At 43.4% G+C, this 26,789-nt stretch overlaps 1 protein-coding gene across 1 annotated transcript in view; it reads right to left on the reverse strand.

Annotated features, from left to right (window-relative positions):
• tenm1 (teneurin transmembrane protein 1) overlaps positions 1-26,789 on the reverse strand; it is a 148,280-nt gene that overhangs the window by 48,504 nt on the left and 72,987 nt on the right. Inside the window, exon 5 of the mRNA XM_060913129.1 lies at positions 14,768-14,902. Within this exon, the coding sequence (XP_060769112.1) occupies positions 14,768-14,902 (135 nt within the window). The remainder of the gene's footprint in view (positions 1-14,767; positions 14,903-26,789) is intronic.

Consider the following 26,789-nt stretch of genomic DNA (forward strand, 5'->3'; position numbering starts at 1 on the left):
GACCTAGAATGATCTGGGAATTTAAAGTCATCCTGCATGACCATGAAAGATCTGGACAAATCAAGAAGGAACAACAACAATAATCTAGAATGACCCAGGATGACCTAGAAAGGTAGATATGATTTAGAATCATCAGCAGTGGTCCAGGTGATCTGGGTTGACCTAGAATGATGTAAAATTATCTTGGCAGACCCACAGTGGTCAGAATGATCTATGATGACCTAGAATGATCCAGAATAATCGAGCAGGTTCTTGTTGTAACTCTTATGAGATGCGCTACAATGAGATGTGCCGATATCAAGAGTAGTAGACAATGAGTAAAAGTGTTACACAACATGACGGCTTTCCTGCGGTGAATTGTGTTATTTCCATTAGCGTCAAAACACCAACAGGGTTTTCTTACAGGATGGTCTGATCACGGAGTGTCCTGGTGGATTCAAGATGAGGATTATTCGTCTATTTAATGTGCCATTGAAAGAATCAGATTGAAGTCGCTTCCTGTTTAATGACGGAGACGTTGCTTTTTAACCCACTGCGCTGTCAGACGGATTACGAACAGATTATTGGTCCGCACGCAAACGTGGCCGCTGTGCTCGCCGTGACACCCCGTTACACATTAAACTTATCACAGCTTATTACTGTATGCTGCACAGTAACAATATCCAAGGTAGACGTGTGAGACACAACACACACACCAAGTGACTCCATGGCTTTCTGGAAGAAACCCAGAAGCTGTGCACATGAAACTGAGCCCTAAGTACAGCAATAAACACAACAACGTCTTCAAATATTTAATCGCAAAACAGGTCAGAGACGCCGTGCACAAAGATACGACATTAGGGGGTGAGTAAAATCACGCATCTGGAGTCAAATAGGTCATGGCCGTCGCTGAGAGCGCTTCTGCAGTGTAGTGTTTTTCCTGCTTTGGCACACCTCATCACTCAACACTGATGAGTTCGAGCAGGAAAACATGTAATTATGCAAATGCAGCCAGCTCTGCTTTCGCGCTTTTTTTCTCTTTATATGCGTGTGTGTGTGTGTGTGTGTGTGTGTGTGTGTGTGTGCGCGCACATGCATACGTGTGTATGTTAAAAACAACCCGTCTGCACCGCCGTGGAAAGTTATTCTTTCACAGTTGCCAGAGGACGTAATTTCACAAGCGACTCATTTGCATTTGGGCGCTCGTTTAAAGCCAGTGCGGCCTTTTTTTTCTTTTCTACAAACGCGGTCAGGATTTTTCTCCCACAGGCTATGTTAAAAACGTAATTTATTATATTACACTCAACCGGGCTGGTGAAAAGCGGCGCTGTTGATGGCTCAGAGATATGAATGTGTTTTCTTATTTAGTCTCTTGTTTCTCTCAGGGAGGAACAAAACCAAGTCATCCAGAAGAAAAGGCCACTCCGGTCACTCGTGCTAGTCAGGTTGAAGGCTAGCTTTTTTTCTGTGTTTTTTTTTTGCAAGCATGTTTTTGCTGAAATGAACCCTGCCATTTTAAAATGCCACCATTTGCAATGCGGCCCCGAGCTCGAGCTTCAACAACAAAACCCTCGGATTTGAAGTTTTATAGAGTTTGATAGACACTGCAGAAGAGCACACTCCCCATATTCACTATGCAGCGCACTGTTCTGGATTCTGCCACCTCAAGCTGTTCAAAGTCCTTCATGTGAGACTCTGGAGCTTCAGCCATTTATAGAGTGACTCATCATTAATTAGAACTGAGTAACAAGATACATCAGGTGACCTACGACCTCATGGTGCACGGCTTTTCTGATCCGGTGGCAGAAAATCAATATCGACGATTTAGAATGTCCTGAAATAATACATCATAACAGAGATTTATCTAGAATTCTTTAGAAGGATCTAGAATGTCTGCAATAACTCAGCGTGACACAGAATTACCTGCGCAAAACAATCTAGAGTCAGGTGCAATGACCAAGATTCACCTAGAATGACTTAGTGATCTGAAATGCTCTGGAATGATCTAGAATTATATCGAATAACGTCTCATGGCATAGAAATGATCTCGAATTCCCTGAAATGACTTCGCATGAGCCAACACTGACCTAGATTTACCTAGGATGATGGAGGATGACCTCGAACGTTCAAGAACGTTCAAGATCGATCTAGAATTACTTACAATGATATAAAATGCTCTAGAATAAAATAGAATAGCCTAACATCACGTAGAACGGCCAAGTGTGATTTCGAATGTACAATGAAGAATCAGCAAAACAGCTTGTAAAAAAGATTGAGAATTTTCTAGAGTGTCCAGAAACGACCTAGCTGTGTCTAGAACTACCTTCAATGATGCAGAATAACCCAGCATGACCTTCACCTGTCTGGATTGATCTGTAATGGTCTAGAATGAAGCAGAAATATTTACAACAATCTAGAATTTCCAGGAATGATCTGCACGATCTAGAATGGCTTACAGTGATCTAGAAAGACTTAACATGGCATAAGATTACGTAGATTTACCTGGAATGAAGTAGAATTCTTGAGAATGATGGGAAAAATGACAATAGAGTGATTGACAATGTCCAGGATGTCATACGGTACGATGATCTAGAATATATATATAAGTATAAACAGTCTCACCCCCTCAACTCTCATTGAGACCAGGTTCATATTTGTATAAAAATGACCAGGGTTTACTCTGAATGAAGATCCAGATAAGATTATCTGGAGCACCAAGTGTTATTGGGTCATTAGCAAACAAAGTCACAGTCGCTACAGTCGCTAACTTACTCGCAATGCTAATAATAACTTGCAGGAGATAATTTGCTCATTTTACGAAATGAACATTTTGTTTTTGGACGTCCTTCTTTCGTAACACTTTTGATACAGTTTGAGTGTTGCAAGTTTACACACACACACACACACACACACACAGATCAGCCCTAACATTATGACCACTGACAGGTGACATGAATAACCTTGATTATCTGTCAGTGGGTGGGATATATTCAGCAGCGGCGGCTGTCCATCGCTAGCGAAGATGACTGCTTCATTAGGACGCGCAGAAACACAGGTGGGCACCAGAGAGACAGAGTCGTCCCCAGCTGTAGCATGAACGGCCTGGTTGAGCTGCTACGGAATGTCTGGCCTCGTGAGCTCTCACATACTGTTCTCCTGTCCTGGCGAAGCACCTTGCATAGTAAGGTCAGACAAACGATGTCATGCCCCCATCGTGTTGTCTCTCTGGACCTCCAGACCTGGTGCCAAGTGGTGCACAAAAGTGCCACAGACCTGACAGGTATGGAAGTTGCCCTGAGTGATGCCATCTGTTGGCCATTTGAGTGGCTCTTCCGCATGCCATTGACCCTGTTGGGTTCACCTGCTACATTGCACCGAAAAGCGCCCTGCTGCCAGCACCTTATTGATGATGTACTATTTAACCCACAGCTGGAACCCAGGCAGGTGCTCCCACTCCGGGTCAGAGCCGACCTGGGAGCAATGGTGATTAAGGGGTAACTCCACTTTCCCCAGTACTCAAGTCCTCTTGGACCTGAGACTCACCACCGGTTGCAGTTTAAAGTCACACCCAGGACTAGCTGGGGTTTATTAGGCAGAAAGAGAACAGTCAGTTCTTGAAGTTGATGTGTTGGAACGAGGAAAAATGGGTGAGCGTAAGGATTGGAGCAACTCTGACAAATTGTGATGGTGAGATGACTGGGTCTGAGCATCTCCTAAATGGCAGGTCTTGTGGGGTGTTCCTGGTACACAGTGGTTAGTACCGAACAAAAGTGGCCCAAGGAAAGAGAACCAGTGAACTGGTGACGGGGTCATGGGTGTCGAAGGGTCACTGATTCGCACGGGGCACGAAGGCTAGCCCATATGATCCAATCCCACAGGAAAAAAAACAAACTGCTGAAAAAGTAAATGCTGACACCTTTCTGTTTTAACCAGGATTAACTTTTTTCATTAACTTTTCCCCCACTCGCTCACGGTCAAACAGAACATGGGACTCAGTCGGAACTCATCCATCATGGTGCTCACTTCACTGTTAAAATGATTGGTGACCTGCACTTCTTTCAAAAGTCGGAGTCCTCAAACACAACCTGAAATCAAAACTGATCTTTTTTTTACCTTGTTAGCTCATGCCCTTGGTCAGATTGCAGCATGATCCATCTGCACTAATCACTTGAAAAGACAAAAACACGGCTTTGTCCGTAATCTTCCACTTAAGTCCTGTGACATTCTCCTTACCTCGAAATGGATCTTTGGCAAGGTCACGGGATTAAAAAATATCTAATAGCCAATAATTTCACCTCAAGCTTCACCTCCACCTCCCTGAACCCATTCACGTTACACTTCTAGATCATTAATTTCCAAAGAATTCACTAGAATCCATTTCTAAGGTTCCCTGTGAGGGACAAGCGGAGGAGCGTTAAGGATCAGAAGTTTTTGAAGAGGACATGAAAAAAAACTCATTTCAACAAAAATGACTTTAGTTTCTCTCAGGATTCTTTCTCGTATTCATCTTATTATTAGTGCATGGCAATGCGATCACGTTCTTATATCGTGAAATTATTTACTGAAAATGATCCTCATGCCAGCGTCTGAAATACTGGATTTATTTATTACTGCACCGCCAAGCAACTCTATTTTACAGCAATCACAATGGAGCTCAAAGTGTGAATAAAGTGAGTTGAACAAAGAATTTTTCAACGTATAACGGCGTCCTTTCTTCTTTCTGACTGTAGAGTTTGAAAACAAAACAAAACATGACAAAAGCAGCTGAACGACACAAACACTTCCAAAATCAAAATAAAAAACTCAGAACACATACAAAAGATGGAAAATTTCAATTTACGGAGTACAATGCACAACAAAACCACAGACCCAACAACAACAACAACACTATAATACAAAGTTATGCTCACAAACGCATCACAAATATTCATCAAGACTGAAAATTAAATAGTGTGAAACACTTTTATAATAATAATAATAATAATAATAATAATTAAAGCTGCTAGTGGCCTTGACGGGCCCTCGCACGTGTGGTTCCGCAACCCAGGAAAGTTTGCACAGACTAATACACCCTTGCCTATCTAAATCTAACACAAACAACAACATTATAATGGCTGTCATTACAATGAGCCAAATATACGCCAGGAGTTGAATGTGTACTCTGAACACACCTACTGTATATGACAGCCACCGCTCCCTGCTGTACTGTATGTGCGGATATCCACTCCTAAACTTTTAAAGTATGTGAATATTTGTCGTTCTGTTTTAGATATCTTAATGCTTGGTGAACATGCTGCACGGGCGATTGCTCTAAGACAACGAGGGAGGCTCAGCCTCCTCTAAAAATGACGAACATCGTGTAGGATGAATTGCGCTAGGCTTATGTTATAGCCGACCTTATAACATTGCTATTTCAGATCCAGAATCATAGAAATATATGTGCTCAACCCAACTACAGTGCGAAATCATTCCGTTATAACTTTCCCCAGTTCGCCTAATGTGTGCGTGAGTTTTTCCCCCTCATGACAGCGCGATGCAGCCCAGCCTCAGTGGACTTCAATGGCATTTGGGAGCTCTGCGCTTTTCAATCTCAAAATGCAAGATGGTTATTGGACAAATACTGCGAAAACGCCCGCCCACGGACTCCCAGCCTCACAGTGGGAGGGACATGGCAAAGCTTTCCGCGAGGAGACTGGTGATTGGTGAAAGCGGCCGGATATTTTCTTTGATTGACAGCTTGTTTCAAATATAGACAGGCAGCGGTGAATCTCAGTTCAGTCCCATGCGGATTCGCAAGTGCTGTGGTGTATTGTAAGAGAGCAGCTTACATTTCGATTTCATTCATTACATACGGTTTCTACCAGCTTTTTTAGTTTGTATATATTTTCATTGTAAATAAAGTGTAAATATAGTGTTGTCAAGTTGCTATCTTAGTTCCAGAAATGTCGTTTATTTGAGTGACTGAACTTGAACTTGAGGGGGCTAGTCAGCTAGCGAGAAAGCTGCGCACGGATGCCAAGCATTGCTGATTTAATTTTGGCGAAGCCATTTGCCAGTCTTCCTTTCAAGGAAAAAATTAAAATTAAAGAGCAGGGTAGAGCAACGCCTCAAATTGACTTGGTGAAAAAGGTAGGGAATAATACTCGTTCCTTTCAGCTCTCCTGGTACGAGAAAGTGAATTGGCTAACAGCAAGTGACCCACATCAACAACAGTAAATAGGCTACTTTAGTAATATGTCATGGATGGACCAAAAATATAGAATCTATTTAAAATGTTTATGCTGAGTATATTATATTGGAATATATATTTCTCTGGATATGAATTAAACACAGCTACAATTTGGAAAACATTTTTAAACAAAAACACAGCCGAGAACATTTCACACTACAGACCTGGATTAAAAGTGAAGGGTTATCAAAATTGTCAATAAAACATTTCTCAGTCAAAATAAGTAAAATATAGGGAAAGTGTCATTGAATGAAATGTGTGGCCCCCAGCTCTATGTTTGGCTCCCCAAGGTCAGTGCTTGTGCCTATTCCAGAACACTCTGCTGTTACTGCTGAGGTTCCTGACAAAGAGCTGCTTTCAATAATGATCAATTTTTAAACAACATGCCACAATTTTAAAATATAAAATGTTAAAATACCCCCCCCCCAACACCACCATCATGTATATTGGACAGTAGGCTAATGGGCCAAAAGAACCTGTTATTTCACAGTTTGTGACGCTGCCAACAATCAGCCAGATCAGAGGCAAGAGTATGGGCAAAATTGATGTGTTTTTTCTTTTTTCTATTAAAATCTGGAAATATCATAACCGACCAGCCTCCCCTGTTTGAAAGACTACCAGCCGCCATTGACATGCTGCATATTCACATACTCACCGCTCCCTGCTGTATGTGTGGATATCCACTCCTAAACAGACTTTTAAAGACTCAGTGCCTTATTGACTTTATGGCAGCCAAAGACATCACACAGATTGTTTCAGAACCTTCCACTGAAGCAGGTACATTAATAGACCATGTACAGTATATGTGAAAACAGCATGCATGTACTGAGTGAAAGCAAAGGTTATGCCAGTGTACTTTAGCGCACACGAAGCTATTGTGTGTACATTTTCCATTTGACAATATATTTAAGGTTCAACTTTCTAACTTTTTTGCTTAGGTTTATATTTGTACTTCTGTATGCACTTGTGTTTGTGTGTGTATTTGATCTACCAATTACCTCACTTCCTGTTGGGTGTGACATCATCCAAAGGGTAGAACTTTGGGTAGAACTCCAAAGTTCTACCCATTCATTTCAATGGGAAATGGAAAAAGGGGCGCTATGAAGTCCCTGGGCCACGCCCGGGGCCAAACGTCTGTGGCGGAGAAGCGGTTACAATGACTGATGTGTGTATCAAATTTCATGAGTTTTCATGCATGGGAAATGCCTCAAAAAAAGCCTAGCGTGACAGAAAAATAATAATAATAATAATCCTTCGAAAAACAATAGGGTCTTCGCACCGACTGGTGCTTGGGCCCTAATAATAATAATAATAAAATCCACGTCCAATCCGATTTGACGATTTTCAGCACATCGCTGGTGATGTTAAACGCATATCAGATTGCAGCAGATGCGTAAAGCGCTAAAGTGTTTGTGACAAGAAACGGCTTGAACATTTTTTCAATTTAATATTGAAATTGGGGGCGCTAGTGAGCAGGACATGGAGGAAGACGCATTTTTCAGAGCTCCTGCGGAATCGGCGATACTTTTGCATAATAACAGCTAGTTTTACACGAAGACCAGCCCAAAAGTTCACGAAGGACAACATGAGGACACGAACAGTTGAACTGTACGCAAAGAGTAGATTTAAATGGCGGAAAAGCTAAGTACGATGGCAAGGCTAGCACTTCACGGCCTACAAGAACCACGAGGCAGCGTGCACCAGGTGATTCAGACCAACCCTTGCCCACCCGGACTGAAAGTTTAGATACAGCTACTGAACAAATTAATATTGAAATTAAACAGTGAGGGGGGCGGCACGGTGGTGTAGTGGTTAGCGCTGTCGCCTCACAGCAAGAAGGTCCGGGTTCGAGCCCCGTGGCCGGCGAGGGCCTTTCTGTGCGGAGTTTGCATGTTCTCCCCGTGTCTGCGTGGGTTTCCTCCGGGTGCTCCGGTTTCCCCCACAGTCCAAAGACATGCAGGTTAGGTTAACTGGTGACTCTAAATTGAGCGTAGGTGTGAATGTGAGTGTGAATGGTTGTCTGTGTCTATGTGTCAGCCCTGTGATGACCTGGCGACTTGTCCAGGGTGAACCCCGCCTTTCGCCCGTAGTCAGCTGGGATAGGATCCAGCCCGCCTGCGACCCTGTAGAACAGGATAAAGCGGCTACAGATAAACAGTGAGGCAAAAGCGAGTCAAGAAAAAAAAATAAGAAACAGTTTGTCCAGGGGGCGGCACGGTGGTGTAGTGGTTAGCGCTGTCGCCTCACAGCAAGAAGGTCCTGGGTTCGAGCCCCGGGGCCGGCGAGGGCCTTTCTGTGTGGAGTTTGCATGTTCTCCCCGTGTCCGCGTGGGTTTCCTCCGGGTGCTCCGGTTTCCCCCACAGTCCAAAGACATGCAGGTTAGGTTAACTGGTGACTCTAAATTGACCGTAGGTGTGAATGTGAGTGTGAATGGTTGTCTGTGTCTATGTGTCAGCCCTGTGATGACCTGGCGACTTGTCCAGGGTGTACCCCGCCTTTCGCCCATAGTCAGTTGGGATAGGCTCCAGCTTGCCTGCGACCCTGTAGAAGGATAAAGCGGCTAGAGATAATGAGATGAGATGAGATGAGTTTGTCCAGGTATGAATATGTGTCAAAAAACACACACATTCTCATATTTTTACATTTTGCAATGCAAAGTGACTTTGTTTCCCCAAAAAGTGAACATTACCAACCACATGTGTGACAGTCTTAGAGACTACAGAGGCAGATGAAGCACTATCACAGACCGGGGGACTGGGGTAACTGGAACTGCCAACTTCTGAACCTTCTGAGCTGCGATAATTCAGACAGAAACACAACAGTGATCTGAGGACCTCAGGAGATCAGAACAAATCCAGCTAACGCACTCAAATCGATTGTGTAAAATATCTTGGAAAATATATATTAAAAAAAAAGTTGATCAGCTGGACGGGAAAAGTGCGATGACGTATTAGAGCCATTGTAGGTGAAAATAAATAAATAAATAAATAAACAGGGCGGCACGGTGGTGTAGTGGTTAGCACTGTGTCATTCGGACTAAAGAGGAGAAGGACGACCCAAGTTATCATCAGCGCTCAGTTCAGAAGCCTGCATCTCTGATGGTATGGGGTTGCATTAGTGCGTGTGGCATGGGCAGCTTACACATCTGGAAAGACACCATCAATGCTGAAAGGTATATCCAGGTTCTAGAGCAACATATGCTCCCATCCAGACGACGTCTCTTTCAGGGAAGACCTTGCATTTTCCAACATGACAATGCCAAACCACATACTGCATCAATTACAGCATCATGGCTGCGTAGAAGAAGGGTCCGGGTACTGAACTGGCCAGCCTGCAGTCCAGATCTTTCACCCATAGAAAACATTTGGCGCATCATAAAACGGAAGATACGACAACAAAGACCTAAGACAGTTGAGCAACTAGAATCCTAGATTAGACAAGAATGGGTTAACATTCCTATCCCTAAACTTGAGCAACTTGTCTCCTCAGTCCCCAGACGTTTACAGACTGTTGTAAAGAGAAAAGGGGATGTCTCACAGTGGGAAACATGGCCTTGTCCCAACTTTTTTGAGATGTGTTGTTGTCATGAAATTTAAAATCACCTAATTTTTCTCTTTAAATGATACATTTTCTCAGTTTAAACATTTGATATGTCATCTATGTTCTATTCTGAATAAAATATGGAATTTTGAAACTTCCACATCATTGCATTCCGTTTTTATTTACAATTTGTACTTTGTCCCAACTTTTTTGGAATCGGGGTTGTAATACATTTCGTGACGGCACTTAGCTAGCGAGGTTACGTTTATCGGTGGGTTATAAAAGTAGCCTCAGTAAAACAACCTCCGTGCTGTTTTGCGGAAATGAGTTCAGACACAGCTTCACACCACACCAGTGTTGGTTCCCCAGATCCATCATTCTGCTCACTTGCGACACTGCAGATTTATTAAAGATTTCAGAAATGTGTCTGGATCCTGGCTGGTGAGGAAGCACATTAATGCAGATCATGTGCTCCTTTACCTGTCAGCTTCATCCTGCTCTAAAAGGGCTGCATTTAATAATCTGGTTAGCGCTAATGTAAATAAAACCGAGCCAGCTGACGTCAAGGCTAAAATCCTGCCTCGAATTGAGATTGACTGCACATTACATGGCAGAGAGAAGAGAGAAGGCACTGGAACGGGATATCATGGTATTTTTATACCTCCGTCGATACACAGACTACGCCACGCCAACTACGGAAAGCTAATCCATCATTTCACAAATGACTGCCGAGCATTACCTGCACTGCCCGGACCAAAAAGAGCAACACGTGATTTCTCGCAGTACCGCCTGAGGAAGGGTTTATTCGAACCCAAACGGACGCAGTGGCGTTCAGCACCCTGGTAAACCACTCAGGCGTCACTTCACTTCACTTCTCCACACCACGCCATAACTGACTACTTCACTAAAACAGCATCATGTGGTTTATTCTTTCTTTCACAGATGGACGTGAGCCCTGAGACACTTTCCTTTCCTGACCAAACTGATTCTCTCGGATCCCGTCGAGGACAGAAATCGTTCTAACCAGCGGGTTCCTTCCCTTCTTTATGAAGAACAGTTACAACGGTGTCTCTCCAAGAGGGAGCCCCACAAGCTGAATCAAAAAGATATCGTCGTAATAATCACGCATTATTGCCTCTGTAAATCTTCTCCGTGTCACGGCCCGGGCTTTCGTCATCTTTTACATCTGTAATGGCCACTCAGCTTTCCTAATCACACTTAACATTGTGAAATTGGTCTGGGTTAAAACGGATTTAAGGCCAGCTGGAGTGTACTGTACCGTACCGTACACGAGGAGGCAAGAAAAAGCGACAAAACGTGTTTCTGTTCGTGATGTTCAGCTTCTGGACCGCATCACGCAAACTGAGCCCGAGACTCAAACAAAGGAGCACAGACGTGTCGAAAAGCAAAAAGAGGGCGTGGGAAATTATTAGTAAGAAACAAAAAAGTCAAATCTGTGAATTGTTGCTGTATTTCAGAAAAATATTTTTGAGAACAACTTTTCCACGAATCTCTTGCGTCATCACTGTTTATCACAGGAGTTTCCAAACCAGGGGCCGTGAGGTCCTCCGAGTTACACCTGGAATCTCCTCTTTGCCTTTATTCCTTTTTTTCTTGTATAATTTAAATGTTAAGAATATCGAACAATGATGATGGAGTTTGTGTGTCACTCATTTGAAATGTTACTAAGAGCTGTGTTCAAATAAGCCTCAAGGAAATAAAGAGAGTACGTGCTGTTTTAGTCTTTTTCTCCATCCTTAAAGCAGATACGCAGAACCTTTATTTTTAAATACATTTCTGAGTGGATAGTATCTACACCCTTGACTCTTGTATGCTGCATAAATGGGAATAAAAAATATATTTTTGAGAGTTAAAATCGACCGCAAAGTTGTGATTGGCGCTGCCCCGCTGAGCCAGCCAGCCCTGAGCGCATGACGTCACAGCGGGAACCGGTTTTAAGGCCGAGGCGTTTTACAGCGATAGACCAAAGTCATATAAATAACAATTTATGGTGAAAGTAAGAAATCCCGTTACCGACTCGCTCAACTAAGACTGATTTGACTTCATTGATTGTGGGTTGACTCTCATTAAAACAGGATGGGTGTTATAACTTATGCAACATACATGTACATGCATGCATTTTCACTGATAAAACGTAAAAGGCTCATTAAATAATCAGATGAACTGAGACAATCACATTCTGAAGCAAATTAAATAATCTTATACCGCTAACTTAAACACACAATACAAGTTACATGGATTAATCTAAATGCAGGGAAACAACTGGTTTTTGTTGTTTTGTATCCGAATGAGAGTCGGAGCTTACCCGTCTGTGTTCTCGCTTCTTGAAGGCCGATCTTGTGGCCGATTGTTTTGAAACAATCTGACTTTCAGTTGTTCGTTCAGTTCTCCGTTCATTCGCTTCTTCCACATAAGGGCGAGATGGCAGCGATATCCAGTTTAGAAATCAGACGGCTGCTCCACTCATTCTCCATTTTCTCCATACTGAGTACTCCGCCATTACTGCTGGGCTCAGGCAATTACTAAAACCCGGGACAGAACGGGACGTCACCGGTTTTAGCAACAACTGTGGGGAGGTCACTGCCTGAGCGATATGTCTCGTCCCGTTCCGTCCCGGGTTTTAGCAACAACCCTCAGCTCACTCCGGGAGGACTGGTGCAACTGAACTCACTTTTCTTTAAAAAAAAAATTAAATAAATGCTTTCCTTTTCTTGTAGTTTCCTTTAATTGTTGGTACTGCACCCTCTTTCAATCCAGGCTTATAGCCAACGCTCCTCAACAGATCAGAGGTCTCGTACGAGTCTTCAGTAAAATGTGCAGAGCAGAGGAGAAACCACTTCATAGGCGCCCAATGTGCCCGTGAACTTCTCGCAAAACGCGTCCAAATCTTTGCAGTTTGAACATTCTTGGGCCGTGAATGCAACGTAAATCCACCTTCTGTCGTGTTGCTGCACCGGCCAGCAACACATCTACGTGGCATGGCGATAAATTAGCTCAAAATGGAGGATCGGAGTTGCAGTCAGCTCTGTGTTTTAGTATAGCGGAAATGGCAATGAGACCGATAGACTTCCTGCTGTGACGTTATGGACGTCAAGGTCATTCACTCAGACCGCTACCTATATAAATCACTTTAATCATAAAAATTACTATATTAGATTTATTGCTAACGCTTAAAACTATTCCTGTGCCATTCTTGAGGTCTCAAGGCACTTATAAACGAAAGTGAGGCCATGGCTCTGCATATATGCTTTAAAATCTGCACGAGTGTCGGACTCACAGCAATAAAAATGGACAAAATCTTCTTTTGCAAATTTCTACACACCACTGAACAACTTGCTGAATGACTCACTAAGGCCAAGTTTACATTAGACCGTATCTGTCTCGTTTTCTTCGCGGATGCACTGTCCGTTTACATTAAACTGCCTGGAAAAGCCGGGAAACGGGAATCCGCCAGGGTCCATGTATTCAATCCAGATCGTGTCTGATCCGGTGCTGTGTAAACATTGAGAATACGCGGATACGCTGTGCTGAGCTCTAGCTGGCGTCGTCATTGGACAACGTCACTGTGACATCCACCTTCCTGATTCGTTGGCGTTGGTCATGTGACGCGACTGCTGAAAAACGGCGCGGACTTCCGCCTTGTATCACCTTTCATTAAAGAGTATAAAAGTATGAAAATACTGCAAATACTGATGCAAATACTGCCCATTGTGTAGTTATGATTGTCTTTAGGCTTGCCATCCTTCCACTTGCGAGTGGTAAGTGATCTGCGCTGGGATCTCACACACAGCGGCTCAGTCCCGAATCGTGGCTCGTGCGCTTCACTCGCGCGCTGTGTGAGCTGCGCAGGGCCGGAGTGCGCACCCTCCAGAGGGCACTCGCTGTTCAGGGCGGAGTGATTTGGAGCGCAGGATGCCTGCGGAGCCGAGCGTATCCGTGTATTGGTGTTGCTGTGTGCACGCGAATCGTGTATTGGTGTTGCTGTGTGCACACTAATCGTTTTAAAAACGTTAATCTGATGATCCGCTGATACGGTCTAATGTAAACCCCACCTGAATGACATGATGAACAACTTACTAAACGACTCACTGAACAACTTGCTGAACGACTCGCTGAACGACTCACCAAATGACTCAAGGAATAACTTATTGAGTAACTCACTGAATGACTCGCTGAACAGCTCAGGGAACGACTCGCTGAACGACTCCCCGAATGACTCACTGAAAATAAGCTGTTACAGCCTGATAATAATCACGATTCATTTTTCATTCCATTCATTCAAACTGTCATAAATCTGTATCGCGATTTATTATCCTGCGATAAATCGCTGCACGCCCGTTAAACAGAGTGTAAAACTGACTCACATCCTGTTGACCTCGCCGGTGTCGGGGACAGGAAGTCCAGTTCATACGTACAGCCAGGGTCTTTAACACGAACCTGAGGGTCTCCCTGTAGATCAGGGTTCTCTGCTTCACTAAAATGTTCTGGTTGGAACCTTTTTTGCCTGGAAGACTCTGTGCTGTTGGGTTCTGCAGAGAACCTTTCAGAGGAACCACTGCAGAGCTCAGAGGTGTTTGACTGGTATAACGGGTGTGTAAAATAAAATAAACAAACAAACAAATAAATAAATAAATGCTTTTTATAGGTTTTATCTATAAATAAACAGCTTAGGAACACAAGGGCAAGTGTGTGTGTGTGTGTGTGTGTGTGTGTGTGTGTGTGTGTGTGTGTGTGTAACAGAATCATCTGGCAGGGATTAAGCTGTGATGTTTGGATATCGCATTAATTAAATGTCAATCAAACCTTTGTAATTAGTGCACGTGCATGCACACACACACAAATGTGCTTCGTTTGTGTTCACCAGAGGATAGAATCTGTGCGCGTGTGTGTGTGTGTGTTCTATTTAGATCATTATCATGGTGGAGAGGGTGATGGCAGTAACACATGCCCACACACACACACACACACACACACACACACACACACACACACACACACCTCTCTGGGTGGTGTTGAATCCTGGCAGGTCGACAGTGAAGTCAGTTCCCTCCTGCGTGGGTTCTGCTTTACTCACACCGTTCTCAAACAACTCCAACCTGCGCAGAGTCCAGGGCAAACCCAGCAAGTGTACGACTGCAGAGAGAGAGAGAGAGAGAGAGAGAGAGAGAGAGAGAGAGCGGGGGAGGAAGAGGAGGGAGAATAAAGAAAAAAGTGATAACAGTGGAGAAGGTGAGAAAAGAAAGAGAAAAAGAGAGAAAACAGGAGGGATGGAGGAACAAAGAGTGAAAGGACAGAACACGAGAACAGAATGACAAAATGACAGAAATAAAAACGTGACAACAAAACCAAACAAGATTAAAAAAAATATATATGATGTGAGAAAAAGAGAAAGAAAAGGAGGCGGTCCAGGAAAGGAAAGAGAGAACGACAAACCAGAACAAAAATTGAGAAATAAAGAGAATGGAGGGGGAGGAGGTGACAGAAAAAAGAGACACAAAGTGAGAGGAGGAAAAGACGAAATAAAAAGAGAATGACAGAATAAGATACAGGAAGAACAAAATCGTGAGAGAAACGAGAGAGAGAGAGAGAGAGAGAGAGAGAGAGAGAGAGAGAGAGAGAGGAAAAGAAAGGACGTTAATGAAGGAGAGGAGAATTTGAGAGAAGGACAGAGATAAACAGTTCATAGAGAGAAAAGTGAAAGAGAAGCGACAGATAAAAGCAAGGGTCATCAGGAGACGACAGACCCCCCCCAACTGAAACCCCACTCCACATTTCCCTCAGTTGAATTGGTTGCCATGGAAATATGGAAAAATAAAAAAATAAAAAATCACAGAAATCCCAAAATATCAAAAGGCACAACTCCTCGAGTCACTTAACAGAACTGTCAGGTTTCATGAAAAAATTCCTCATAGTTTTTGCGTTCTGCTCCGGAAACTAAAACATTAATCGACAGACAGACAGACAGACAGACAGAGCGAGCGATAGCTTTATCCTCCTGCATTATATATCGGGGGAATAAAAAGGGAAGAATAGGGACACAGTGAAAGAGACGCAGTGCTGAATGCACACGCACACTCGGCTCTTTGTGAGGACCTTCCTTCCGCTGATGTACCGCAGGGACTCCACAGCTTCCCTGGATACGAACTCGTGGAAAGTTCCTGGTGTTCAGTGTCGTGTTATGCGGCTTCCTGTGTAGATTTTCTGAGCTCTGCCTTCAGATTACTTCAATCAGCCGTGTGTAGTTCACGCCTCCCACATCCTTCTTGTGTCGAAGCGTCCGTGGCGAGTCAAGAGTTTCAAACACAAACGCTTCACTTTCAACCTGATTATTTTTCAGGGAGAGAAAATACGGACCGGATGAAGTCAAGTGTGATACAGTGGAACTGAAAAATAAAACGACTAATACGACGACAGATATGAACGAGAAGCTGGCTGAAGAGGTGTTGAAATAAATCTAATAAATAATAAAAATCACCGTTAGTGTGTTTGATTTAACTGAACAGCGTCCGCTCTGAGGACACAACAGCACTTGATCCAGCACAGACTGTTCTTTTGCATTTAAAAAAAAAAAAATTCCACATCGTTCTCCAACAGTGACTCTTCATCGGGCTTTTAATTTGCTCCTTTGATTTGTTGAATTTTAAAACAAACAATGCCGATACAGAATTCGTGCTTCTCCTGTAAAGAAAACACGCTCACGGTCGGAAGGACGCGCCGACACGGCGCTCGTCTCACGCGCTGAGTCTGGAGTGGTTTTAGTTTTCTTTGTAACACGAGTGTACACATTTAACGAGAGAGAAAATGAAACAACGGTTGAAAGTTTTTCTTCCATTTTGAGGAATCGTTCGCTAATTGCTGAGAGAGAGAGAGAGAGAGAGAGAGAGAGAGAGAGAGAGAGAGATGCTTTGCAGAGTCAGACCTAATTTGCATTTTTCTTTGCACAGATTCGAATTCTGGATGAAACTGTGTCTCTGAGGACAGAAAATGAATGATCGTTATTAGCAAGTCTGAACACAGTGTTAATCACAGTTTAGAGCCAGATAACATTGATAACATCACCCGGATAGCTTTCTTTCATCTCAGAAATATTGCAAAGATAAGAAATTTAATGTCATTGCATGACGAGGAAAAACTAGTCCATGCTTTCGTTCCCTCCAGGTTGGATTATTGTAATGCCTTACTGTCTGGATGTTCCAATAAGTGCATAAACAAGCTCCAGTTAGTTCAAAATGCAGCAGCAAGAGTCCTTACTAGAACTAGAAAATATGACCCCATCACCCCTGTCTTATCCACACTGCATTGGCTCCCAATCACATTTCGTATTGATTATAAAATACTACTATTGACCTTTAAAGCACTGAATGGTCTCGCACCACAGTACCTGAGTGAGCTTCTGCTCCTCTATGACCCGCCACGCCTACTTAGATCAAAAGGTGCAGGCTATCTGCTGGTACCTCGTATAGTGAGGGCTACATCAGGGGGCGGAGCCTTTTCTTACAAAGCCCCACAGTTATGGAACAGCCTTCCAAGTAGTGTTCGGGAATCAGACACAGTCTCAGTGTTTAAGTCTCGGCTGAAAACATATCTGTTTAGTCAAGCCTTGTGTTAATGGTGTTTATGAGGTAAAGGTGTAGATCTGGAGGGTCCTCAGACAGAGTGGTTTGGTAAACTGGGATGTATGGATGCTGTCAGTCCCCACTCGCTTGCTCACTCGAGTTTGTAGTGGCTGCTGCTTTATGTCCCGGGGCCCCTCATGCCTGTGTTACCTTCTGGCTCTCTCCTTCTAGTTATGCTGTCAGAGTTAGTTGCCGGAGTCCCTGCTTGTACTCGGTGCAATATGTATACTGTTCCTACTTATTCAGGTGACACTGGGCATACCTAACCACCTGTGTTTTCTCCCCCCCCTCCAAATCTGTCCCTCTGAGTTACATGTCAATCCTGGGATCGAGATGCTGAACCTCTTCTGCTCCTCGGACCTGCCTGATCCATCCTGGTGCCCTGTGTCTGGTTGGAGTCTCATCGCATCACTCCTGTGGAGGACGGCCCCATGTGGACAGTTGAGAATCACACTTGGAAGACACTCTGGACTCTTACAGTAATGCTTTTATGGCTGAGGACTACAGTTTGGACTGCAGTTGTCATGAAGAGTTTTGCACTCAAGTTTCCATCAATGAAGAGTTTATAACATCAACGAAACTGACTTCATGTTAAAACTGTTAATGTTATAGTCATGCTGTCTGTTGTTGCCCAAATGAGGATGGGTTCCCTTTTGAGTCTGGTTCCTCTCGAGGTTTCTTCCTCATGTCGTCTGAGGGAGTTTTTCCTTGCCACCGTCGCCACAGGCTTCATCATTGGGGATAGATTAGGGATAAAATTAGCTCATGTTTTAAGTCGTTCAAATTCTGTAAAGCTGCTTTGCGACAATGTTTACTGTTAAAAGCGCTATACAGATAAACTCGACTTGACTTGATAACACAATGGCTAACTCGCTGACATAACCCTGGAGGGACTGGAGCACATCGTCGCTACAGCGTTATTCATTCCGAAAATCCTGTTTTGTGACGTGACTTTATTGTGATGTCGTCTTCACAGCTCAGGAATCTTATTACTTCTGCATTCTGGTGCTTCATTAAAGTTCACATTACACACAGCTTCAATAAGATTAAAGATGAAAACGAAGTCGAGTTGTAACGACACACTGTGCTTTATTCTTTATTCTGGAGAGAATGAAAAGTAAAGGAAAGTAATTGCACTTAACAACTCCAAAGAAAGTGTCGTGTGTGCGTGTGTGTGGGGTGTGTGTGTGTGTGGGGAGTGTGTGTGGGGGGTCTGCATGATACATTTCATGCTAATCAATATGGCGATATTAGCCTGCGCAATATTTTTTCTTTCATCTCCTCTTGCTATGACAAGCCCACCGTCTCCCTTCATCCTCACGTCCTAATGAAAGTCGGATATTGGAAAGTACACTCAAGCGTGTAGTGCGGAGTGTGTGTGTGTATGAAGTGTGTGTGTGTGTGTGTAGTGTGCTCCACTGTGAGTTCTTTAGAATGTAATAAAATTGAACAAATAAGGATATTGGTTTCTCTGCAGAGTGCAGAGTCTACATCATTCTCTTTAATCCCTCACTCTCTCTCTCTCTCTCTCGGTTATTCTGTCCGTATATCTCTCGCCCGTCTCCTGAACACTCAAACACTCGAAGGCCTTTAACAGAACTGTAAATATAAAAAAAATATTAAGAAAGATGACGGCTTTTATCCTCGCTCTGATCGTCTTTCGGCCGACGTCGCGTGCCATCTTCAGTCTCCCGCTCGCCTGTGGCGAAGTTATTATTCCATTATGTTCCGGTACGTCCTGTTCTCCTGCATGGAATCACAGACTGAGAGATAAACAGAGAGAGAGAGAGAAATGGTGAGATGGAAAGAAACAGCTGCGAGTTCAAATCGCACCACCGATGGAGAGCCAATACGGACGTATCCATATTCACGCGCAGGAATGCGACGTAGCTCATGGGAACATCACAAAACACGACATACACGAGAAAAACTCCATGGACGATCCATTTCCTGCGTACGTATCCGACACGGAGTCACAGCTTCAGCTCCAACAAAGCACTGAGATTTTCTATGCAAATTAGCTCAAAGAAGTTCGATTCCCGAACGATTCCTCGGAACGATGCTGTGTGGTCCGATTATTCTTCAGGTTCCACGTTCACAGCTTTACTTCCGCCCTGCAGTTTGTCTTAACTGGAAATCAAGCTGATTAGTGTGTTGTGTAATTTGCATGAAACTAGCTAGCTTTCGAAGAGTTAGCGCCATGTGTGTGTTATTTGCTCTGGGATCTCTTTCCACCACGACATGATGCCAGTCGCATCCCGTTTCCAGAAAAACCTGCAGCCAGACGGAGTTCCATCTCCACTCTTCTCTCTCCATCTCCATCTCTCTCCCCATCGTTTAGAACATGGGCGTCGCCACCACGTCCCCTTCACATTTAATACGTAATTCTTTGTTTGGACCCCTCCCCCACATTTAACATAAAATATGAGTTCAGCCAGCGCCGTTTCTATTGCTTCGTGAAAGAATCCATTCCACTTGATCGATAAGAGAATACACAGACCACTGAAAATCCACTCTGGGTTTTCCGGGCGTTCCCTACTACAACCCACCGCACGCAAGTGAAGTGAATCTCAGTGCGAGCAGAGACATGTTGGTGCAGCTGCTGGAAAGTGGAGGAGGTGACGTCAGCCCCACTGCCACCTCACAATGTCTAGCTTTTGCTAAAACCTTATTCTTTTGTTATCTGCCCTCAAAATTAACCCCAGGCCACGTTAAATTAATATTCAACTAAACAGTGAAATAAGCTGAGCCTAATGGGGTATTCTTGGTTGATGATGAATTGTTTGCAGTATTTGCTCCTCCCCAGACACAATGGACATAAGGACATTCTTTACAAAGCAGCGGAAAGTCAGTCAGAATTTCCCCACAGGACAGGGTTCTTTTGTCCCAATGGAAATGTTAGTGCAGTTAGCTGGCTAGTCAATGTTAGGAGATGTATCAGCTAGCTTAACGTTAGCTATCATTTAATTCAAACCCAGTAGGCCTGCCTTACTGTAATGCCAAGAATGAGGTCAAGTCTGCTCTGATGATATTTATTGATTCCTTGTTTTGTCTGGTCTTTGTCAGTTTTCTGGAAAGTAAGATGGGAAATCAGTGTCTGGGGAAGGAATAGTAGAAAGGAAAGTGATGGAGAGAGATGGATGTTATTCCAGGTGGATTGTGAAGGAAAAAAAAAAGTCCTTCCCACGCCCAGTACCTGGTATTCCTTGGCAGTCTCCCACTCAAGTACTAACCAGGCCCAACTCTGATGGTGGCGCATTGGGCGGCGCTGATCTCCGTTTCTGTAGCCCTCGGCCTCTCGCCTATTACATAGCTAGGGTTACAGTGGGGGGCTAGTCCTCTGGTAACCACGAGAGTTCAACTCCCCATGCACATCTGTATTGCAGCGTGCCTTGCCAGATGGTAGTGGGTACCATTTTTATAATGGTCTTTGGTATGACCTGACTGTGAATAGAACTCACGATCTCCCGATCGAGAGGCGGACACGCAACCACTAGGCCACTAGTCGGTTGATTGTGAAGGAAAGGGGGATAAAACTTATGAAGTGGTAGAAATTGTGGCGGCACCAATGTAAGAAGGAGTTCTATCTATAAATCTATTTGTTATACTAATCTGTAAATGTTACTGTAGTGCCACCATTGCATGTAGGTTGACAAAACTGCACTTGTTCATTGTGTGAAGTTCTCTTTTATGTGTCATTGCTTGACACAGTGTGATTTTGTGTTATGAAGACTGCATGATGCCATGCCATTTTTGTTATGAGTATCACTAAATCGGAAAAAAGTAAAATGCACCCACTAAAGTCACTGTTGGTGGTGAACAAAATTGCACCTGTTCATTGTGTGAAGTTATTTTTTATGTGTCACCGTTGCTGGACACAGTGTGATTGTGTGTTATGAAGTTTGCATGATGCCATGTCATGCCTGTTCATTGTGTGAAGTTATGAATATTCTTATTTTTAAACAGACAGTTGAGTGTCACTATTGCTTGGCCCAGTGGCATGGTGTGTTACATCTAAAACTAAATAAAAAAGGAAACACAGAATAAAAAGTAAAATGCACCCATAAAGTCAGTGTTGGTGATAACTTGTGTCACATTCATCTCATTATCTTGGGCAGAGCAGTGGGTTTAAAAACAGGCTGATGAAGATATGGACTCGTTGAATGAGGACTTATTGTTGAGTCTCTAAAATAGTCATTGAATTAAGTGACTTTTGTCGGTAAAATTAGGTGTTTAATAACCTGTTAAAAATACACCAGAATGCAGGAAATGGCCTCTAATTAATTAAAAAATTTCTGGGGGACCAGACCCTCCACCAGTGTGTCCCCCCCCCCCACATTAAAAATGCTTCTGATGGCCCTGGTTTAGAACGTGTAAAACGGCCACTGATGGAGGACATCAACATTCTAAAAGAGACGTTGACCTTTCTCTGCCCCGGGTAACCAGCCTGACGACGGCTAAACTCCTTTTTTTTTCTTTTTAAAGGTTCCCGGCAGTAATTCGTTGTAATCCCCATGTGACTCGCGTTTGTAGAACACCTCAAGGCTTTGTTTTCAATCGATCAGCGTGACATGGAGTCTGGGAGAGTTTTATTTCCCTGCCTCTTCAGAAATCGGGTTTCGCTGTTAATTCATTACTCTCTTCTGTCATTTTTCAGCAAAAAAAACCCTAAAATAAGATAAAATAAAAAAAAGCAGACATTACACGATTTCCCCTTGAGCCCAAACACAGTCGATCAGCTGAGACATGCTCAGTGCTTCAAGTTTGCTTTTTCAGTTTTGCACAAAGCTACAAAGCTCATGGTACGAATCAGGAATACGGAAATGTTTCGACTCCAGTTTAGCATCAGGGTCCATATTTCCTGATCATGTGATCATGTTCATCTCGAAAAAAAAAAGACAAAATGACAGAAATCATACACGCAGTCAAGCTGAGTCACTTAGCACTAAGTCTCAGGGGGCGTGGCCTAAAGTCTGAAGGCGGGGTTTAGTTTTATATATATATATATATATATATATATATATATATATATATATATATACACACACATACAGTATTTTACCAAGCACTTTAGACCTTCAAAAGTCTAACAGAAGAGACAGAGAACTTCTTTCATGAACTGAGAAGTGAGACTCTCCAAGAGGGGGTCTTCTGAGTTTGCTCTCCAGAGAGCTCCAGAACTCCCTCAAAAGGAGAACTCATCCAAGACCCAGCCCAGGAAATTCTCTTTTTCTCCTTTAGAGTTGTGGAACTCATAATTTCCTCATCAGAAAGGATTCAGAGAATGTTCCTGTACAAGAACAAGTCCAGGAACTGAGGAGTTCTCTTTCAGGAGGCTTCAATTCTTCAGTAAAGATTCTGGAGCTCAGCGAGAACACATCCAGGAACCAAATCCAGGAGCTACTATTCAGAAGCGTTAAAAAACACTGCAGAATGTTGGTGAAAGAGAATTCTTCAGCTCCTTTCAGAACATTCCAGAACTCTTTATTCCCTAAAGAGAATTCTGGAACTCTCCTTAAAAGAAAACTCCTCCAGGAACTCTTCAGGAAGTTCTGTTTCAAGAGAGTTCTGGAAATGTTCATTTCCCTGAAAGGATTATGGAACTCTAGAGAAAGCGAACTGGTCCAGGAACCGAGGCGTTTTCTTTTGGTAAGGTTCCAGAACTGTTCTGTTCCGCAAATGTTTTTTTTTTTTTAAATTTAAAAATAAAGGACAGGTTTCTGGAAATGCCATGAAAAGAGAATATGTCGAGTTATCTTTCAGGAGAGATCCAGAAGGCTTAATTTCCTCAAAAGATTTACAGAACTATCTTGGAAAGAGAACCTGTTCCAGCAACCAGGAACATCCCCCCAAGTTTATTTCGGAATTCTCCTGGGTGGAAAAAAAATTAATTCCAGGAAATAAATAAGGTTCAGAACTGTTCATTTCTTCAAAAGAAACCGGAATGTCAAAGGATACACAGATCCTCTTTTTTTTAATAACCTTTTATTATATTTCTTCTTCTTCCAGAGCACTCACTGTGTGTGTGTGTGTGTGTGTGTGTGTGTGTGTGTGTGTGTGTGTGTGTGATCTAAACCATACATCTCTTTCGTCGTCATGTCTCTCAGCTCATAAGGCATTCTCACCCTCAGGGTGTGTTTTTCATCTCTTAAACACACACACACACACACACACACACACACACACACACACACACACACACACGAGTTTGATTTATATTTGACGTGTGACACATGAAAAAGGAACACGTTACTCTTCATGTGTTAGCTGCTATCAAAAGGGTAAATTATCCACTGTTCCACAGAGACAGAGAGAGAGTGAGAGAGAGAGAGAGAGAGAGAGAGAGAGAGAGAGAGAGTGTGTGTGTGTGTGTGTGTGTGTATGTACACACATGCTGCTCCTGTTTATCGGGCAGTTTTATTGCACAGATTACGTAAGGTCCATAGTAAATGTCTCTCTCGAACACAAACACAGCTAATGATGGGACAGTGCATGCCTGGTCATTAAACACCTCAATGGCTTTGAGGTCTCTCTCTCTCACACACACACACACACACACACACACACACACCATCATTTACTTTCTACAGAGACCACTCCTTAATTAAGGCATAGATGGAAGCACACACATGGAAGCACCTACACCTCACGGTCTCACACACACACACACACACACACACACACACACACACACACACTGTACCAGCAGCTCAGCCCTCCGCAGAAAGACATAACACACATACACACTTTTCAAGCGTGCTTAAAAATGTTCGCCTATTCCCTCAAGGCTAATAGCTAAAGCATTTACATGAGAACTCATTAAAAGATAAAGCGTAAGACAAAATTATTAAATTGCAACTTCATTTATTAAATTTAAACATCATCAGTGGATGAGGTTCTTGTCTAGAAGGTTGAGGGTTTTAATCCCAGAACTGCCACAGGTTTTTCCCCCGAATTCAGCTCTAACACGCTATTATGAGAATTTGAGAACAACATAGTCTTATGAAGGAGCAAATGGAGTTTTAATGAGAACGTCTCGTTGCAGAAACATCATTAGCGCGGGATCTTTGACCCTCAGGCACATTATTAACTACACTTTCTCTGAACTTTAATTCCTGAAACCAAGCACGGTTCTGTGCAAAACATCACTCTCGCACTTGCCCGTTATAAAAATTCATTTGCGTGACAGCGCTGCTGAATTCTGGATTCAGAAAGCCATGTGACCTTTCAGGACGGTCAATACCTACCCAGAAACCAAGTGCATAACCTCATTCTGACCCAGGAACCCTGTGATTACCTTGGAACCTTCCTCATAGGGACACCATACCTCCTCAGAAACTTACCCCACAAGGACCCACGTGAACCAAGTGGGTCTACAGGTATCTGCCTCCCAGGAACCTCATTCTCATGAGAAAACTTATTCCTACCCAGGAGACATGTGACTATCCCCACACCAGAATCCTACGTCTTCTCTGGAAGCCCATACCTACCCAGAAACCCTTTAACAAACTTGGAACCTTCCTTGCAGGGATGCTATACCTCCTCACAATCTTGCCTAACAAGGACCTCGTTCATATTTACATAAGAACCAAGTGTATCTAGAAGTATCTGCTTCACAGGAACCTCATTCTTACCAGAAACTTTGTTCCTACTCAGAAGCCCTGTGATTACCCTGCAACCTGCCTCTCTTGGACACAGAAACCTCATGCTTTTTTCATGCAGAACCATGCGCCTACCCAGAAACCACTACCTACGAACTCAAAACCAAAAATGATATGCATCAGATCTGGACATGAGACTGTCCAGATCTGTTGCAGGGATCTGCTGGATCATTGGCAGAACCATTAGAGTCAGATTCTACCGAGTAGGCAGGCATGATTATCTTGATTATCCTGCCATGGCCTGTGCCTACCCAGGAGGTCTGGGCCTACCCAGGGATCTACTGAGAAAGTCTGTCCCCAAACAACAATCCTTACCTAACCAGGAAGCATCCTACCTAGGAACCCGGTGCCTGCAAGTTACTTGCCTTCCAGGGACTACCATTACCCATAAATCTCATGCATAAGCAGGACTTTGTCCCCCAGAAACACTACTCCTATCTGAGAATCTCATGCTTACTGAGGGACCATATACTGTAGAGAAATTGTTCCTGGGAACCATGTAATTCCTGGCTTGTGCCTACCCAGGAATACTGGGTCTCATGAGAAACTCTGCACCTAACCAAGAATCCATATCTAATCAGGAAACATCCTCACCAGGAACCCAGTGCCTACAAGGAACTCACCTCCCAGGAACTCCATCACAACCCAGAAATCTCACACTTAACCAGGAGCCTGTACCCCAGAAACACTACTCCTATCTGAACATCTCATGCTTATTGAGTTACAATGTGCTGTAACGAAGCTGCTACCTGGGAACCAAGTGATTCCTGGCTTGTACCTACCCAGGAATACTGGGTCTCGTGAGAAACTCTGCACCTAACCAAGAATCCATACCTCATCAGGAAACATCCTCACCAGGAACCCAGTACCTACTCAGTACCTTGCCTCCCAGAAACACTATTCCTACCCAGAAGGCTCATGCTTACCCCGAGACAGGCTCAGTAACTCTGTAACTCACCGCAGAACATTCTACCCTGGAACCAAACTCCTCCACATGCATCTATTTACCTCGGAACCCAGATAGCATAATAATCTTTCCGAGACCTGGATGTGATTATGAGTTATGCAGAGCTGCTGGATCAGAAGTGGATCCATTCCAGAGTCAGCAAGTACAATATTAAACTCGAGTTTACGAACTTTTGCATTTATGTTCTCATCATTCACATTGATAAATAATTTCATCTCGCCTTTTCCTTGCCTTGCCGCTGGCTGTGTTTTCAGTCCTCACCTTTCCGAGACGAGGTGTTAGATTTGTTATTACAACACCACTCCGGATTTTTTTTCTTCCCCCGACTCGCTCGTCTTCACGACTCTCGCTAACACGAATCCTCAAAATCAAATCCTAGCATCTTGAATTACGCAGTGGAGACAGTACTGTACGACCTTTGACCTTGGACATTATTAACTGCACTTCCTTCAAACGTTAATTTCAGAAAGCACGACTGGGTGAAAAGCATCATTATTCTGCCGCTGTCTCGCTCTCTTCTTCTTCTTTTTTTTTTTTTAAGCAAAAGCATGAGTGAACAACTGCTTTAAATGGAGTCCGGTAGATTGGCTTGTGTTTAACTCACACACACACACACACACACACACATGCATACACACGCACACACACTTGCACAAGTGACTTGGCTCAACAAAAGTTTAACACCATTAACCTCAGAATGGCCTTGGGGAATATTTACTCTTTCCTCTTGCTCTCCCTCTCATCCTTTTGTTCATAAATATTCATCTCCATAATGG

The sequence above is a fragment of the Neoarius graeffei genome, chromosome 28, assembly GCF_027579695.1.
Source record: "Neoarius graeffei isolate fNeoGra1 chromosome 28, fNeoGra1.pri, whole genome shotgun sequence".
Classification (NCBI taxonomy): domain Eukaryota; kingdom Metazoa; phylum Chordata; class Actinopteri; order Siluriformes; family Ariidae; genus Neoarius; species Neoarius graeffei.